The sequence below is a fragment of the Sorex fumeus genome, unplaced genomic scaffold, assembly GCF_029834395.1.
Source record: "Sorex fumeus unplaced genomic scaffold, SorFum_2.1 ptg000098l, whole genome shotgun sequence".
NCBI lineage: Eukaryota > Metazoa > Chordata > Mammalia > Eulipotyphla > Soricidae > Sorex > Sorex fumeus.
Window position 1 is genome coordinate 15,146,908 of NW_026606155.1, and position 16,017 is coordinate 15,162,924.

The following is a 16,017-nucleotide window of genomic DNA, read 5'->3' on the forward strand; positions in this document are numbered from 1 at the left end:
GTTTGTTCCATGACCATGCTCTTAACTTACTATACTTATGGTGCTTAGCTTGTTCCCTTTTGATGCCAAGGTAGTTTACAGCTTGCCCTGGGGCCATTCAGTCCCTTTTACTGGACCCTCCTTTTGGGGGAGTTAGGAAGTAAGGACAACTCAGGTTTAAGTCAAGTAAATATGATGGACGCCCAGCAGTAAATATTATTTGGAGCCAATTAACTCCCATGTTACAGAAGCATAGCTTCAACTGTCTTCCTGTGTCTTTATGAAAAGGACATTGCTAAATCATGCAAATGGCATAAAGGAAAGAGAAAAGCAATATACGATTATTAGTGCTTGATGGAATTGGGTGTGCCTCAGGGGTACTGTTGTGGGAGTAACTCAATAAACCTTAAGGAAGAGCAAGGACAGCTCAATGTTATCCAACATACCATATGTTTCTTTATCCATTGTCTGTTCTCAGGCACTCAGTTTGTTTCCAGATTCTGGCTATTGTGAGTAGTGCTGCAAGGAACATAGAAGTGCAGAAGGTGTTTTTGCTGTGTGTTGTTGGACCTCTATGGTATATTCCCGGAAGTGGTATTGCTGGGTCAAATGGGAGCTCAAATTTTAGTTTTTTGAGGGATGCCCATATTGTTTTACAAAAAGGCTGGGCCAGTTGGCATTCCCAACAGCAATGAATGAGGATTCCTTTTCTCTGTAATCTGTGCCAGCACTGGTTATTCTTGTTCATTTGGATGTATGCCAGTCTCTGTGGTATGAGATGATATCTCATATAGAGCGTTTTTTCATGTGCCTTTTGGCTATTTGAATTTCTTCTTTGAGGAAGTTTCTGCTCATTTCTTCTCTCCATTTTTTGATGGGGTTGGGTGTTTTATTCTTGTAAAGTTCTACCAGTGCCTTATATATCTTGATATTAATCCCTTATCAGATTGTATTGGTGAATGATTTTTTTCCCCCATTCCATGGGCTTTATTTGTATCTTGATCGCTATTTCTTTTGAGGTACAAGACGGTACTTAGTTTAATGTAACCTCATTTGTTAATCTTTGCTTCCACTTGCTTGTTCAGTGGTGTTTCATCTTTGAAGATTCCCTTAGCTTTAATGTCATAGAGGGTTTTGCTGCCTATGTTTTCCTCCATGTACCTTATGGATTCAGGTCTGATGCTGAGGTCTTGAATCCTTTTTTCTTTTTTTTTTGTTCCTTTTTGATCTGACTTTTGTTCATGATGTTAAGTAGAGCTCAGAGTTCATTTTTTTTTATGTAGTTGTCCAGTTTTTCCAGCACTACTTGTTAAAGAGACTTTCCTAGCTCTACTTAATATTTCTTGATCCATTAACAAAGATTAGGTAATCATATATTTGAGGCTTTGTGCCAAGATATTCAACTCTATTCCTTTGGTCTGTGGGTCTGTCTTTATTCCGATACCATGCTGTTTTAATTACTACTGATTTGTAGGGCAATTTCAAGTTGGGAAAGTGATGCCTACCAACTTCTTTTTCCCAACGATTACTTTCACTGTTTGTGGGGGTTTATTCCTTTATGAATTTCAGGAGGCTTGATAAATTTCTTTGAAAAATATCATGTGTATTCTTATAGGGACCGCACTGAATCTGTATAATGCTTTGGGGAGTATTGCCATCTTGACAACGTTAATTCTCCTAATCCATGAGTAGGGGATGTGTTTCCATTTCCCCGTGTCCTCTTTTATTTCTTGAAGTAGCATTTTGTAGTTTTCTTTGTACAGGTTCTTTACCTCCTTAGTTAAGGTGATTCCGAGGTACTTGATTTTCTTTGGCAGAATTGTGAACGGTATTTTTTTTTTAGTATCACTTTCTTCTTTTTAATTATTTGCATATAGGAAAGCCATGGACTTTCAGGTATTGATTTTGTAACCAGCCACTCTACTACACAAATCTTGTTTCTAGGAGCTTTTTGGTAGAGACTTTAGGGTTCTCTAAGTATAATATGATGTCATTAGCAAATAGTGAGAGCTTGACTTGCTCATTTTCTATCTGGATGCCCTTAATATCTTTTTCTTCCCTAACTGTTATGGCGAATACTTCCAGTACTATATTGAATAAACATGGTGAGAGTGGTCAACCTTGTCCTGTTCCTGATCTTAGCGGGAAGGCTCTTAGTTTTTCCCCATTGAGAATAATGCTTGCTGTGGGCTGTGGTAGATGGCTTTGACTATACTGAGGAAAGTTCCTTTGACTCCGATTTTACTGAGACTTTTTATCATAAATGGGTGCTGGATCTTGTCAAATTGCCTTCTCTGCATCTGTTGATATGATTATATGTATATATTTTTTAAATCTTTTCTTTTATTAAAATGGTGTATTGATTGACTTGCAAATGTTAAACTGTCCTTGCACTCCTGGGATGACTCCTACTTGGTCATGATATATGATCTTTTTGATGTGTCATTGGATTCTATTTGCTAGTATTTTGTTGAGGATCTTTGCATCTGTGTTCATTAGAAATATCTGTAATTTTCTCTCTTGTCATGGCTCTGTCTGCTCTGGATATCAGGGTGTATCTGCCTCATAGAAACTGGGAGTATTTCTTTTTCTTCGGGTTCCTGTAAAAGTTTGAAAAGGATTGGCAGTAGGTCCTCTTTAAAGGTTTGGAAGAATTTACTAGTGAATCCACCTGGATCTGGGCTTTTGTTTTTGGGAAGACATTTAATTACCATTTCAATTTCCTATATGATGATAGGTCTATTCAGGTATTCCAAATCTTCTTCAGACTTGGGAGGTAATAAGAACACAGCAATTTATCTATTTCTTCAAGGTTCTCTTGTTTTGTGCCATGAATTTTTTCAAAGTAATCTCTGATGATCCTATGTATTTCTTTAGTTTTTATTGTGATGTTCCCCTTTGCATTTCTGATATGATTTATTAGGTTCCTCTCTCCCTGCTTCTTTGTGAATCTTGTTAGTGGTTTATCGATCTTGTTTATTTTCTCAAAGAACCAGCTCTTAGTTTCATTGATCTTTTGGACTGATTTTTGGGCTTCCAACCCATTGATTCTGCTCTAACTTCTGTTATTTCCTTCTCATGCTTTGTTTGGACTTTTTTTTGTTGATCATTTTCCAATATCTTAAGCTCTGAGGTTAAGTTTTTGACCTTTCTTCTTCCCTGATGAACTCTTGCAGAGCTATAAACTTTCCCCTTAACGCTGCCTTTGCTATGTCCCACAAGTTCTGGTCATTTGTGTCCTCATTTTCATTTGTTAACAGGAATCTTTCAATTTCCTCTTTGATTTCCTCTCTAACTGACTGGTTGTTCAATAGTGAACAGTTTAATTTCCAGGTGTTTGATTTGATTCTCCATTGCTGTGTGTTATTCACTTCTGTTTTCAATGCATCATAATCTGAAAAGATGATATCATTTATTTTCTCTTCATTTTATGGAGGTATGTTTCATGGACCAGCATGTGGTCTATCATGGAGAATGTCCCATGTGTAAGGGAGAAGAATGTGTGTTAAGCTTTTGGGGGGATGAAAGTCCTATATATATCTACTAACCCTTCTCTTCCATTCTTCCAAAATAAAGCATCTCCTTGCTGAACTTTAGTCTGGTTGATCTATCAAGAGGTGACAATGTGGTTTTAGTCTCCAACTGCTATTGTGTTGCTATTGCTGTCTTTCTTCGAATCTATTAGCGGTTGTTTCAAAGTATTTTTAAACATTAGGTACATATACATTTAGGGGTGTGAGTTCTTTCTGGTGGATTGATCCCTGGATCATTAAGAAATGATGCATGCTGAAAGTACACTATAGACCAAACATGATTGCCACTCAATGCCTCTTTTGCAAACCACAGCACCCAAAAGGAGAGAGAGAACAAAAGGGAATGCCCTGCCACAGAGTCGGGGTGGGATGGGGGGATGGAAGGGTAGGAGGGATACTGCGATCATTGCTGGTGGAGAATGGGCACTGGTGGAGGGATGGGTACTTGATCATTGTATAACTGAAACCTAAGCACAAAAATTTGTAAGTCTACAACTGTACCTCATGGTGTTTCACTAATAAAAAAATAAAATAAAAAAAGAGAAATGAACTTCACTGTCTCTTATAACTTTCTTCAGGCTGAAGTCTATGTAGTCTGGTACTGTTCTAGTATTAGAATGGCCACCCCGTTTTCTTGATGGTGTTGTTTGCTTGGAGAATTGCTTTCCAGCCTTTGACTTTGAGCCTGTGTTTGCTTTGATTATTCAGATATATTTCTTGCAGGTAGTAGAATGTTGGGTTCAGTTTTCTAACCCATCCTGCCACTTTGTGCCTCTTGCATTTAGTCCATTGACATTGAGAGATTATTGTGATGGGTATTTGTGCCATCTTTATATAGGAGTTTGGTGTGCTTGTGTGACTCGTCTTATCTTAAAGTAGCCTATTTAGTTCTTCTCGTAACAATGGTTTTGTGTCTAGGAAGTTCCTGAGTTGGTCTTTATCTGTGAAATTGTGTATTGTTCCTTTAAATCTGAATGAGAGTCTGGCTAGGTAATGTATTCTTGGTGATGAGTTTTTCACTATATCCCACCACTGTCTTCGGGTCCAGAGGGTTTCATCTAGTAAGTCTGCTGTGAATCTTAGGGATGCTTCATTATAAGTAATTTCCTTCTTTGGTCTTGCTGCTTTCAGTATTCTACCTGTATTTGTATTTTTTGTCATTCTGGTTAAAATGCCTTAGGGTATTTTTGTTTGGATTTCTTTTACCTGGTACCCTTTGGACCTCCTGGATTTGGTGCATGCAATCTTCAGCTCTGGGAACTCTCGGTGATGATAGTTTTAACAGTTGCTTCTTCATCAGGGTTTTCTTCCTGCCCCTCTGATACTCCAATGATTCTTAATGTTGTTCCTCTTGAGATCATCCTATTTTTTCTTGTCAGTTGTTTACTTTAAAGACCTTTTCCATCTTCTGCTGTAGTTTGGAGATTCTCTGTTCCTCATCTTGGAGCTTACTGATTCTGTCTTCAGCAGCTGTTACTCTGCTGGTGAGTCCTTCCAGTGAGTTTTTTGTTTCACCTATCAGGTTTTTCAGGTCTGTCATTTCTGCTTGTATTTTTGTTTGCATTTTCCTCAGTTCTGCTCTCATATCCTCCTGTGTTTTATTGGCAGTGTTTTCCATTGTTTCTCTGAGCTCCTTATGCATCCTTAACAGTTCCATTTTAAATTCCTTGTCAGAGAGGTTATATAGCTCATCATTACTTGTTGGGTCACCTGGGCTAGATTCTTCATTCACTTAGTCTGGTGGAATTCTGTGTTGCTTTACCATCATGATCTTTGCCATTTAGGGTTGCTACATATGTGTTTTTTGTGTGGTTAGTAACATAAGTTAGGATGTCTTTGTATGTGTAGAATGAGTCAGAGTGGTGAAGAAATTTGGGGCAGCTCCGGGTTCGGGAGGTACCTAAGAGGGGCAAAGGATTCACTTAGGGCCGGTAAGCCTGCCCTGACGTCAAAGTGCTTTTCCTTCTCACTTAGCATGGAGTGGCCACAGGATTGGCATTTTTAATAGAGAGAGAATTATACAGGGAAGTGAGTTTTGTTATCAAGCTGAATAGAGATTATAATATACCAAAGGAAAACATGTAATAAATACTTGAAAAAATCCAGAAGTAAATTACTAAATTAATTTATATCCATCTGCTTTAGCATTTGGTTGACTTTTACCTGGATCTGTCTTTAAGGTTTTGTATACATCAATGGCAGAATCCTCCAGTGATTCAGATCAATTCCGCTCTCGTGGCCGATTGGGTCAATGGCCTACCAGGTCAACCTACGGTGAAAATCGAAATCGTCCTGCAGTAGATGTTACTCAGAGGGTCAACACTATAACAAGTACTCTACAGGTTGGTTTTGTAATAGTTTTATTTAATAGATATTAAATAGCTTAGGCTGAGAAATAATTTTGGAAAATGTATTCATTTAAATTTTTATAGCCAAATCAGATTACCATAAAATGAATGTCTTAAAATAGAAGAAATTTATTTTTAAAGAGTCCTGTCTGTTGGTCTGAGCCTGTGAATCTTTGGGATGTCATTGAACTAGAATTAAGGTTTCAGCAAGATTGTATTCCTTTTTGTACCCCTTTCTTTTGCTATTTGGGCCATAATCAGCAGTGCTCAGGGCTTTCTTCTCGCTCTGTTTGTGGCATCACTGCTGGCAGTGTTCATGGGAATATATGCGGTGCTGGGGATCAAACTGGGGCTGGCTATATGCAAGAGTCTCACCTGCTGTACAGTATGTCTCTGGTCCTGTATTCCTTTCTTGAGGCTCTAGGGGAATAATACCATTTCCCTTGCCTCTTCCAGTATGCAAGCTGCCCCCATTTCCTACTCTATAACCTCCTTTCTTTGGTTTTAAAGTCATCATGGGTGGCTTGAATCCTTTTTACATCACTTCACTTTGATTACTCTTCCATTTCTCTCACTTATTTTTAAAGTCACTTGTGATTATATTGGGTTTGCCCAATAAGTTAAGGCATGAAATCCCTTTTGAAATGATATTTAAAGTAACATGTGATCAATTTTTAGAGATTATGATTTAGACATCTTTGGGACCCATTATTTTTTTTGAATACAATCAGTAAAGATATTTGAAATATATAAGTATTTGGAAGTATTTTGAGATAAGGCATTATTTCCAGGCGAACTACTTATGGGAGTGAAACCTGTTGGAATTACCAATTTAGCTTTTTGTGAATATGTACCTTTAGGGAATTTGCTCATAAGTTGGCTAGCAGGATTATTTATAGATGATTAATACTGAGATAGTTGATTTAGCAACTAAACTTTGAGAATGTTGGTAAATTTAGGTAAAGGCAGTTCATATCATCTCAGAAAGGGTTTAGGAAAAAAGCAGGTAAAAAGTGATATAGTCACATTGGGAAAAAGAAAACTCAGACTTTTCCTTTCTACCTTATAATCTCTTACTCCTGCTTTTTCTGGATAAAGATAGATATTGTCTTCATTATTTTTGGTAACTGTGTAAAAAAAGAGGTTAACTTCTATTGGAAGGGGCATAATTTAACTTAGAATTAGGAAGACTTTTAAAACTTATTTAAATTAATAGAACTTTGAATTTTTGGAGTATAAATCAAATACTTTGCTTCTTCACGCAAACTACTGGATTTGGTCTTAATATTTCTTTTCTGTAGAGTATGTGAATTGGTTTAGGTATACAAATTGATGATGACTATTTTCTTAATTAATGATTTTTTTACTGACTTATTATGGATCTCTGGATGAGAATTATATGCTTCAGATTTCACATAGTAAGTTACCATATTTGTGGTATAATGAGATTTATTTGATATTTATCAAGTATATTGAAATTCATAAATAATCAACCATATTTTATCATTGGTTGAATTTATTTCACATGTTATTAAGACTGATTTGGAAAACATTGTTTGGAACAATCAATAAAGCCCATCTTTTTTCTTCTTTGAGGATACCAGTCGGAACCTGCAACAAGTCGACCAGATGCTTGGACAATATCGAGAATATAGCAATGGACAAGCTGATGCTATAGAACAAGTGAGAATATTACTATATTTGAATTCTCTCTAAGTCACATTTTTTTTTTGAGATTCAGTTTTTGAGAAGAAAAGATGTGTGATAAAAGAAATAACCATTGTGAATAATCTTTTTAACTTTTACATTGCACTACTGTTTTGTGGTTTAGTAGCTTATCAGATAGGCTGCCTGCTATCTTTTTGTTTTGTTTTGTTTTGGGGCCATTCCCAATGATGCCCAGTCTCTGCACTCAGGAATTACACCTGGTGGTGCATGGGAGACCATATGGGAATCTAACCCAGGTGGGACATGAGCAAGGCAAGCTATACTATTACTATGACCTAGATTGCCTGCTATCATAAATAGAGTATTTCCATTGAATTTGAAAGATTTAAATGTAAGGGGAAGTATTTAGGATATGAGTTAAACCAGACAGTGCAGTCATGAATTAAACTGAGATAGCAAACGTCCATCATGGAGACCCCACACGGGAAATTAAGACTTTTAAGAATGAGTTTATTTGTTTACTAAAATGTTTTCATATTTTTATTTCATTAAAGCACTGTGTGTTGCAGAATTATGCATAATTTGGTTTTTGACAAAAATATTGCATCCCCAATCCCTCTCCAGTGTTAGCTTTCCTCTACCAGTGTTCCCAGGTTCCTTCTCCTCCCCCCTTGCCCCACTGCCAGCCTGCCATCTCTTAACAAGTACCTTCATGTTTGCTTACTAAAGTTTGGGTCTTGTGATTTCAATGTTGTTGACTATTGTTTGGATATTTAGATGTATCATCACCACCACTGATATCACCTGGGTCCTCTTGACCCCTGCTTCTGAGGGGATGCGTTATTTTAAATACTTTTTCATTATTTAAACAAAACTCAGATATCCCATAGTCCTCAGTTCCACTCAAAAGAAGAAACAATGTTGACAGTGTCTTGTATAACTTTTTCTAGATATTTTCTGTGTATGTGTAAGCATATATGTGATTGTTTTTTGAATTGGAATCATAAAGCAGAATGTTAAGCAATTTTTTTATTCATTTAACAGTGTATGTAATTTTCCTTATGACAGGTCTGTCTCATTGTTTTGATTGGTCTGTAATAATCCATAATAGAGATGTATATTAGGGGTCATACCTGACAGTGTATTATAGAGCCTTGCTGGTATTTTCAGGTTAGCTGTGCTGTAGGGTAATCAAGACCATACCCAGTGGTAATGGGGGGCTTTTAAAGCAAAAGTATTATCATCATTTACTTATAATTGGATGTTGTTTTATGGAATTGTGATTGTATTACTGGAATAGAGGTAAATGGCTCTCAAGGTTTTTTTTTTATTACCTTCATTTTGAAAATAAACTTAAAATTTCATGACTTTACAAGATCTTTATGATGAATGAGAATTTGAGAGATGAACATTATTTGAGAGTTGAAGATATTTAGGTGTCTCATACAATATTTTAGATTTGACTCTCGTTAATAATGTGAGGTAATATCAAAGAAAATCTTATCAGCTAGTTCACCTTCTTTATCCTGTTGAATATTAAATGGGTCACTGTCACTGTCACTGTCTAACCATTGTTCATCGATTTTCTCGAGTGGGCCCAGTAACGTCTCCATTTTGGGACTTTGTATTAAATGGGTATGGTAGAAAATTTTCTTTGAATTGAGTAATTAGGATATGAAATTAAACATTAATGAAACCAATGAAGATAAACATTTAAACACAGAATTTATTTTCTTGTGATATTAAGCCTTTGTGTTGTGCCAAGTGATGGATTATTCTGAACTCCGGGGGAGTGGTTTTATTCTGGGAAATAAATACACTTTGCAGGTATTTCATTTCTACTTTGTATGAAAAACCCTGCATTAAAAAAAAAAGACAGGAAAAAAAGTCTTTTTTTTCTGCTTAAGTTTTCTCTTAGTGTGGTCTAGAGTTTTCTCTATAAGATCCCCCAATTTGATATGTTAAAACAGGTGGCTATCAGTGACTTTTTTTTTTTTAAACCCCATACTATTGAGTAGGTCACATATTGCCTATGTTATGCTCACTCCGCAGAGCAATGAATTTTACTCTGTCACTTGTAAGTTATCTTGGGGGAACATCTGCATAATCCCTCAGAAGATGTACAACTCAGAAAGATTATTTCTCATAATAAGTGATTCTAGTGGGTTCCTCAGTTAAAATTGCCTGCTTAGCATTAAAATATTTACATCTGTGAAATCTGATAGAACTGAAAATAGTGTATGTAATATGCCAACTGTCATGTACATTTACTTCCTATTTATATTTCTTAACTACTTTAACTGCATGGTAATATATAGATTTTTTTTCTCTTTATAATCAGTGTATATTCTGTTTAAGAGGAAATTTTATTTTTGAGACAGTTGCTATTTATACAAATCCTTATACTGTGGATCTGCTATATACTTAAAAATCATATAATAGCAGATTAATCTATTTTAGATTATGTAATGTTCAACTGTTTAAACATGTCTATATCCCAGTAACCCATTGAATTTTAAAAATGTAAGCAATTTTGTAGAAAATGAGATAAACTCTTCTGGGAAGACAGTGATTTCTATTATTTATTTTTGACCAATCTGCAATTTCACTGGAAAGGGGAGAAACTAATTCCCTCCTTCTCTCATAATTTCTCATAAAACCTCATAAAACCACTCCCTTGGAGTTCAGATTAATCCATAATTTCCATAATTTGCCATTGGCTGGGAAGAAATAAATATCTAGTGGTATGTTTTCCTCAATAATTGAACTGCTGTTTCTTTGACTTTTTATAATCTTCAAGCCTAAATTTAATTCTTGGATTATTGCATGCGAGGGCTTCTCTGTTGGATGTTACAAAGAATCAGTGATGTGTTGTTGCCTAGAGAAGCAGGTATCTGTTTCTCTATAGTTTTTTTTTGGAATTTGTTCATAGATTATTATACCTCAGATACTTTATTATAATAATATCTCATTCAGCAATTGTTAGAAAGGTACTATTCTTGTTTACAAGATAAAAAACTGGGGAAAGAATGATGAAAAATTTCTGAAAAATTGGGGTTTAGTGTTCAAAGTTTGAGATATTACATGATTCGGATTGTTATCTTAACATTGGAAAACAGAAGTCCCAGGCCTCATGTCATTCATTAGATAGGCAGGCTGGTATAACATCCAGAAGGAGAGCTAGGTACAATCAATACAAAGAGAATTGGGAAGCGACTAGGATTGGCAATGAAATGTTGTTAAAACTGATGGGGCTAGCTATCACTTAAGCTCTGTGGTGGGCTCTTCAAGTTGTCTACAACTAGCAACAATTTCCTTTTCTTATTGGGTTATAACCATTGATTTTTTCACTAGGCTTTCATGCAGCCAATGGACCACGTTTTGTTCTATACCCTCACTTAGGCTTTTTGGGCTACATGAACTTCATGCTCTTACATAAACGGCATCAATGTATTATTTCTGATGCTATGAATTTCCTGGTTATTTGGGCTTAGAAAGATCTGAGAGAATTTTGTTTTAGTTAACTGTGAAGATTTGCAGTATATATACTCCTGTGTTAGATGGTATAGTTGATTTACTTAGTTCTTCGAATACTTATAGAACTGTGTTCTGATCGTAAGAAACAAGAAGAATCTGAAGAATCTGCCGCCGGTACTTATCAATATACTGGCTCGGCTCAACACACACTGCCTGTCTGAATGCAAGGTTCCGTCCCAATGGAAAAAAACCCCAGGATGGTTCTTTTTTACTAGAAGGGAGACATCGGCAACTATCGCCCAATCTGTCTGTTGCTCATTGTCTACAAGCTGTTCACTCAAGTCATCCTGAATAGAATTGGCAGAACACTAGATGAAGGACAACCATGCGAGCAAGTCGGGTTCTGAAAAGGATTCAACACAATCGACCATATCCATACACTGACCAAACTCATTGAGGTTTTGCGAGAGTTCAAGATGCTGTTCTGTCTAATGTTCATCAATTTAAAGAAGGCCTTTGATTCTTTTGAAACTGAAGTGGTCATCAGAGCTCTAGCCAAACAGCATTCAAACTCAGTATATTAGGATCCTCTGTGAGGTGTATTATGGATTCACAACCAGGATCTCACTATTCTACAAAAAAGTGATCATCGATGTTAAGAGAGGGGTTTGGCAGGGCTGTACCATTTCACCGAAACTCTTCAGTGCCACCCTTGAGAACGTCATGTGACGACTGGAATTGGAAGGAATTGGAGTGAAGATAGACGGTCGGCAACTACACCATCTCCACTTTGCTGATGACATTGTTCTAATAACCAAACATAAGCTAAGCGGCACAAATGCTGGCCAACTTCGACCATAAGTGTGGAAAGGTCAGACTACAGCAGAATCTCATGAAGACAATGTTCATGAGACACAGACTAGTTTTTGACATTCCACTTGCTCTCAATGGAAGAAACATCTCCAAATGCAGCAGTTATGTGTACCTAGGTTGAGAACTCAGCATGACGAACGACCTGGCATCTGAGCTGCACAGGAGGAAGAGAGTGGCGTGGAATGCCTTCAAGAGTGTCAAAGAAGTTGTTAAGAGGATTAAGAACCTCTGGCTCTGGGCACATCTTTTCGACTCCACTGTTTTTCCTGCAATAACATACACCTCAGGGATCTGGGCCCTACTAAAACAGGACAAGAATGCCATTTGAGTATCCCAAAGAGGAGTCGAAAGAGCTATGCTCAGAATATCACATTTCATTCAATTGAGAGACGGAATCCGGAGTTCTGACCTCCGTTGATGTTCGAAGATCAGGGACACTGCCTCATTTGCCAAGGCGTCAAAAATCAGATGGGCCAGACTTGTAATGCGATTTGGAGATGACTGCTGGACTAGAGCTGTTACCTACTGGATTCCATGGGACATCAAAAGAATACCTGGCCACCCACCTATGAGATGGTCAGACTGCTTCATCAAGAACCTGAATGAATAGTTTGAGGCTCTTTGTGTTCCTGGAGCGAGCAGATGCCATTGGGCTACACTAGCATGTGACAGGGATGAATGGAGACGTTACTGGTACCTGCTTGAGCAAATTGATGAGCAACCAGATGCCAAGTGATACACGTGATCAAAAAAAAGTGGACTTTTTTGTTTTGTTGTTCAGTTTTAGTTTTTGGGTCACACCTGGTGGTGCAGAGGGAATTTCACTTAGGTATAATGATCTCAGGGTCTATGCATATATTTAAATAGCAAGATTTTTTTTTTTTATTATTTAAAACTACTTCCAAAGATTTTACTCTTGCTTTATGATGGATAACATTTAATTGAGTACTCATAATGTTTTTAATGATTACAACTCTTATTTGTAATACACATTGCTGCCAAAATGATCTCCTTTCATAGGTTTGGTTGCATTGTAGTCAATTGTTTTTAGCTATTAATTTTATCTCTCTAGGCTTGATATATCTGTCTGCTGATAGATATTTCAAGGATTACTTCTGATTGGCTTGGGGGAATATATGGGATGTCGAGAAAGCACCCTACCTACTGTATAATCTCTGTGGCCCACTTATATTTCAATCTCATATTAAGTATTTTTCAAATGGAAACAGTCACAGAGCTCTTAGACATTTTCTTGGGAATTTTAAAGAAATTACACCATACTCAGTTGTGCTTAGGGGGCTATACAGTATCAGGGATTGATTCTGGACTTGCACATAGTACGTGTATGCTCTACCATTTGAGTCGTATCCCTAGTCCAAGAATTTTTAAACTTGGGTTTAGTTTTTACATTAACATAAAAGCATATATAGCTTTTAATTATCTTAATTTGAGGCCCTGATTATGCAAAACATGTGCTGTAACCCTCTGAGTTCTCATGGTCTCCTGTGTAGCATTTTAAAGATTTCATTTGCTATTTTTAAAGTACTGAGTTTGTTCCTTAGTGTTCTCTAATGGTGACCAATGTTAGTTCACTAGTATATCCATATGTTAAGTGTTTTAATTCATTATAGTTATAGTTTTACTGATACTTTTTTTTTATCTTGGACTTTTAAATGCATCTGAAAAATTTAGTTCAAAAATATTTTTGATTTACATTTTTTTGGAATTTCAGGATACTGTGTAGATATCAGTCACCACTTCCATCCTTGTCCCCCCCCCAAAAAAAAAAATAGAGCTCCCTATCTCTCTCATGTGTAAGAGAAAAAGAATTCTGAGAACAAGAAGTCAAAGTCATCGGAACTGAAGATTTTGTTTGTGGAACTGAGTTTGTGTGGGGAGGGGTCTTTGAGACACTGATGATGGAAAGTGTGGGCTCTTTGGTATTAAGTTTGGTCTTGGAATGATGTATACATGAAAAGTGTGACTAATAGTGTTGTAAATGCTTATAATGAAATGAAAATTAGCGATAATATAGTGGAAATGGTTTAAAAAAGATATGTGTTGACAATTTTGCTAAACTACGTTTTTGCAAATAGATTTTTTGTTAAAAGCACCACGATTTACAAAGTTGTTCATTATATAGTTATTTGAAGCATTTAGTGTTCCAACAACGTTAGTGTGACCAACATCTCCAGTTTCCCTCCCAATCCCAACCTACCCCCTTTGGCACATAACAAATGTACTTAATATTGCTTATTCCAACAAAATTTTAAGAATTGGCTAATGATCAAAAAATAAATCAATAAGGAGCAATTAGTGATTACTATATGATTTTGACTTTTGTAAATAAGAAAATTTAAACCATTTGATCGGTCACAGTCCTCCCGTTGTTCATCGATTTGCTCGAGTGGGCCCAGTAATGTCTCCATTGTGGGACTTGTTGTTACTGTGTTTGGCATATTGAACATATCATGGGTAGCTTGCCAGGCTTTGCCATGCAGATGAGTTACTCTCCATAGCTTGCTGGGCTTTCCGAGAGGGGCGGAGGAATCGGACTCGGTCGGCTGTGTGGGATGCGTGCAAGGCAAACGCCCTACCCACTCTGCTATCGCTCCAGCCCAAAACCATTTGATACAATATAAAAATTATCTCTCTTCATTTACATATATATGTTTTCAACTCTGGAATCTAAAATATGTTACAACAAATTTTATTTTATACTTGGATCTTATTATGGTAGCAATCATATCTCACATGTCAATCATTAATTACACTTTTAAGGCAATTCCTTGAAGTTTACATGGAATAGATAAGGCCTGCATATGAAAATTTTCCTGTTGCACTTTATATAAACACTGTGGTTTACAAAGTTATTCACGATAATTTATTACAGGCAGTGAATATTCTTACACAAGCCCCACAACCACTCTATACCTTCCCACCACCATTGTCTCCAATTTTCCCAACCAATTCTTAAGCTTGCCCCTATAGCAGGCCCTCAATACTTTATTTTATATTGCTTGTTATCAATAATTTGCTAACATAATGATTAAAAAAAGTGTTTCCTTAGAAGAAAGTGAGTGAAAATTGTTATGTCTCACCATGGAGTCATCAAGTCCTTTTTAAAGAGATTACTAAGATGCTGTTATAGATTACAAACACAGCCTTCTGTGTTTATGTTTTGTTAATCAGGATTGGTTGCCTTCTACATTGCATCCCATCCAATCTTGTGTACTGCTACTGATTTATCTGTGTTGTAGGCTGGAGCAATAGCACAGCAGTAGGGCGTTTGCCTTGCACGCAGCCAACATGGCTGACCCGAGTTCGATTCCTCAGCCCCTCTCGGAGAGCCCGGCAAGCTACCGAGAGTATCTTGCCTGCACGGCAGAGCCTGGCAAGCTACCCGTGATGTATTCGATATGCCAAACACAGTAACAACAAAGTCTCCAATGGAGACGTTACTGGGCCCGCTCGAGCAAATTGATGAACAACAGGAGGACAGTGACAGAGTGACAGTAGATGTCACTCTAGGAAGTCTGGAATTTTTAATATAGCTGGAGTTAAATTTTTAACTGGGTAGCAGCCTTGCCGTATGTGCATGACTGCTATTGCTGGGGCTTTAGGAAGTACAGGGAGGTGAGGGGAGGTAGTCCATTCTGACAGTTTTATTGCTATTTTAAGTATAGATTTTAGTTCTATTGTATTTTTTTGTTTATAAATGTAGAATCTGTGTAGAAGGTATAGAAATTGTTCTCTCATGATATTTGTGAAGTAAATGAAGAATTTTATCTCTTAATTTTTATTGAATCACCAAGAGATACAAAGTTACAAAGTTTTTCATGATTAAGTATTGGTCATAGCATCCGAGCAACTGTTCCTTCACCATTGTCTGCTTCTCTCCACCAGCGTCCCTATTTTTCCTCCTGTCCTCCAGCCTGCAGAATGTCTTTATGGCAGACATTCTTCTTTTTCTCCTTTTAGGCACTCTGGTTTGCAATGTTGCTACTGAAATGGTATCATGTATGTCACTTTACCTCCTTTCTGTACCCCATTCTGTCCAGAGGGATCACTTACCACTATCATTGTCATAGTGGTTCCTTGTCTCTCATAACCACCCTCCTCCCATTGTGGCAAGCTTC

At 36.9% G+C, this 16,017-nt stretch overlaps 1 protein-coding gene across 1 annotated transcript in view; it reads left to right on the forward strand.

Moving 5' to 3' along the window:
• CEP128 (centrosomal protein 128) overlaps window positions 1–16,017 on the forward strand; it is a 512,196-nt gene that overhangs the window by 24,174 nt on the left and 472,005 nt on the right. Inside the window, exons 3-4 of the mRNA XM_056134021.1 lie at window positions 5,693–5,854; window positions 7,457–7,543. Coding sequence (XP_055989996.1) covers window positions 5,708–5,854; window positions 7,457–7,543 — 234 coding nt within the window. The 5' untranslated portion in view covers window positions 5,693–5,707. The remainder of the gene's footprint in view (window positions 1–5,692; window positions 5,855–7,456; window positions 7,544–16,017) is intronic.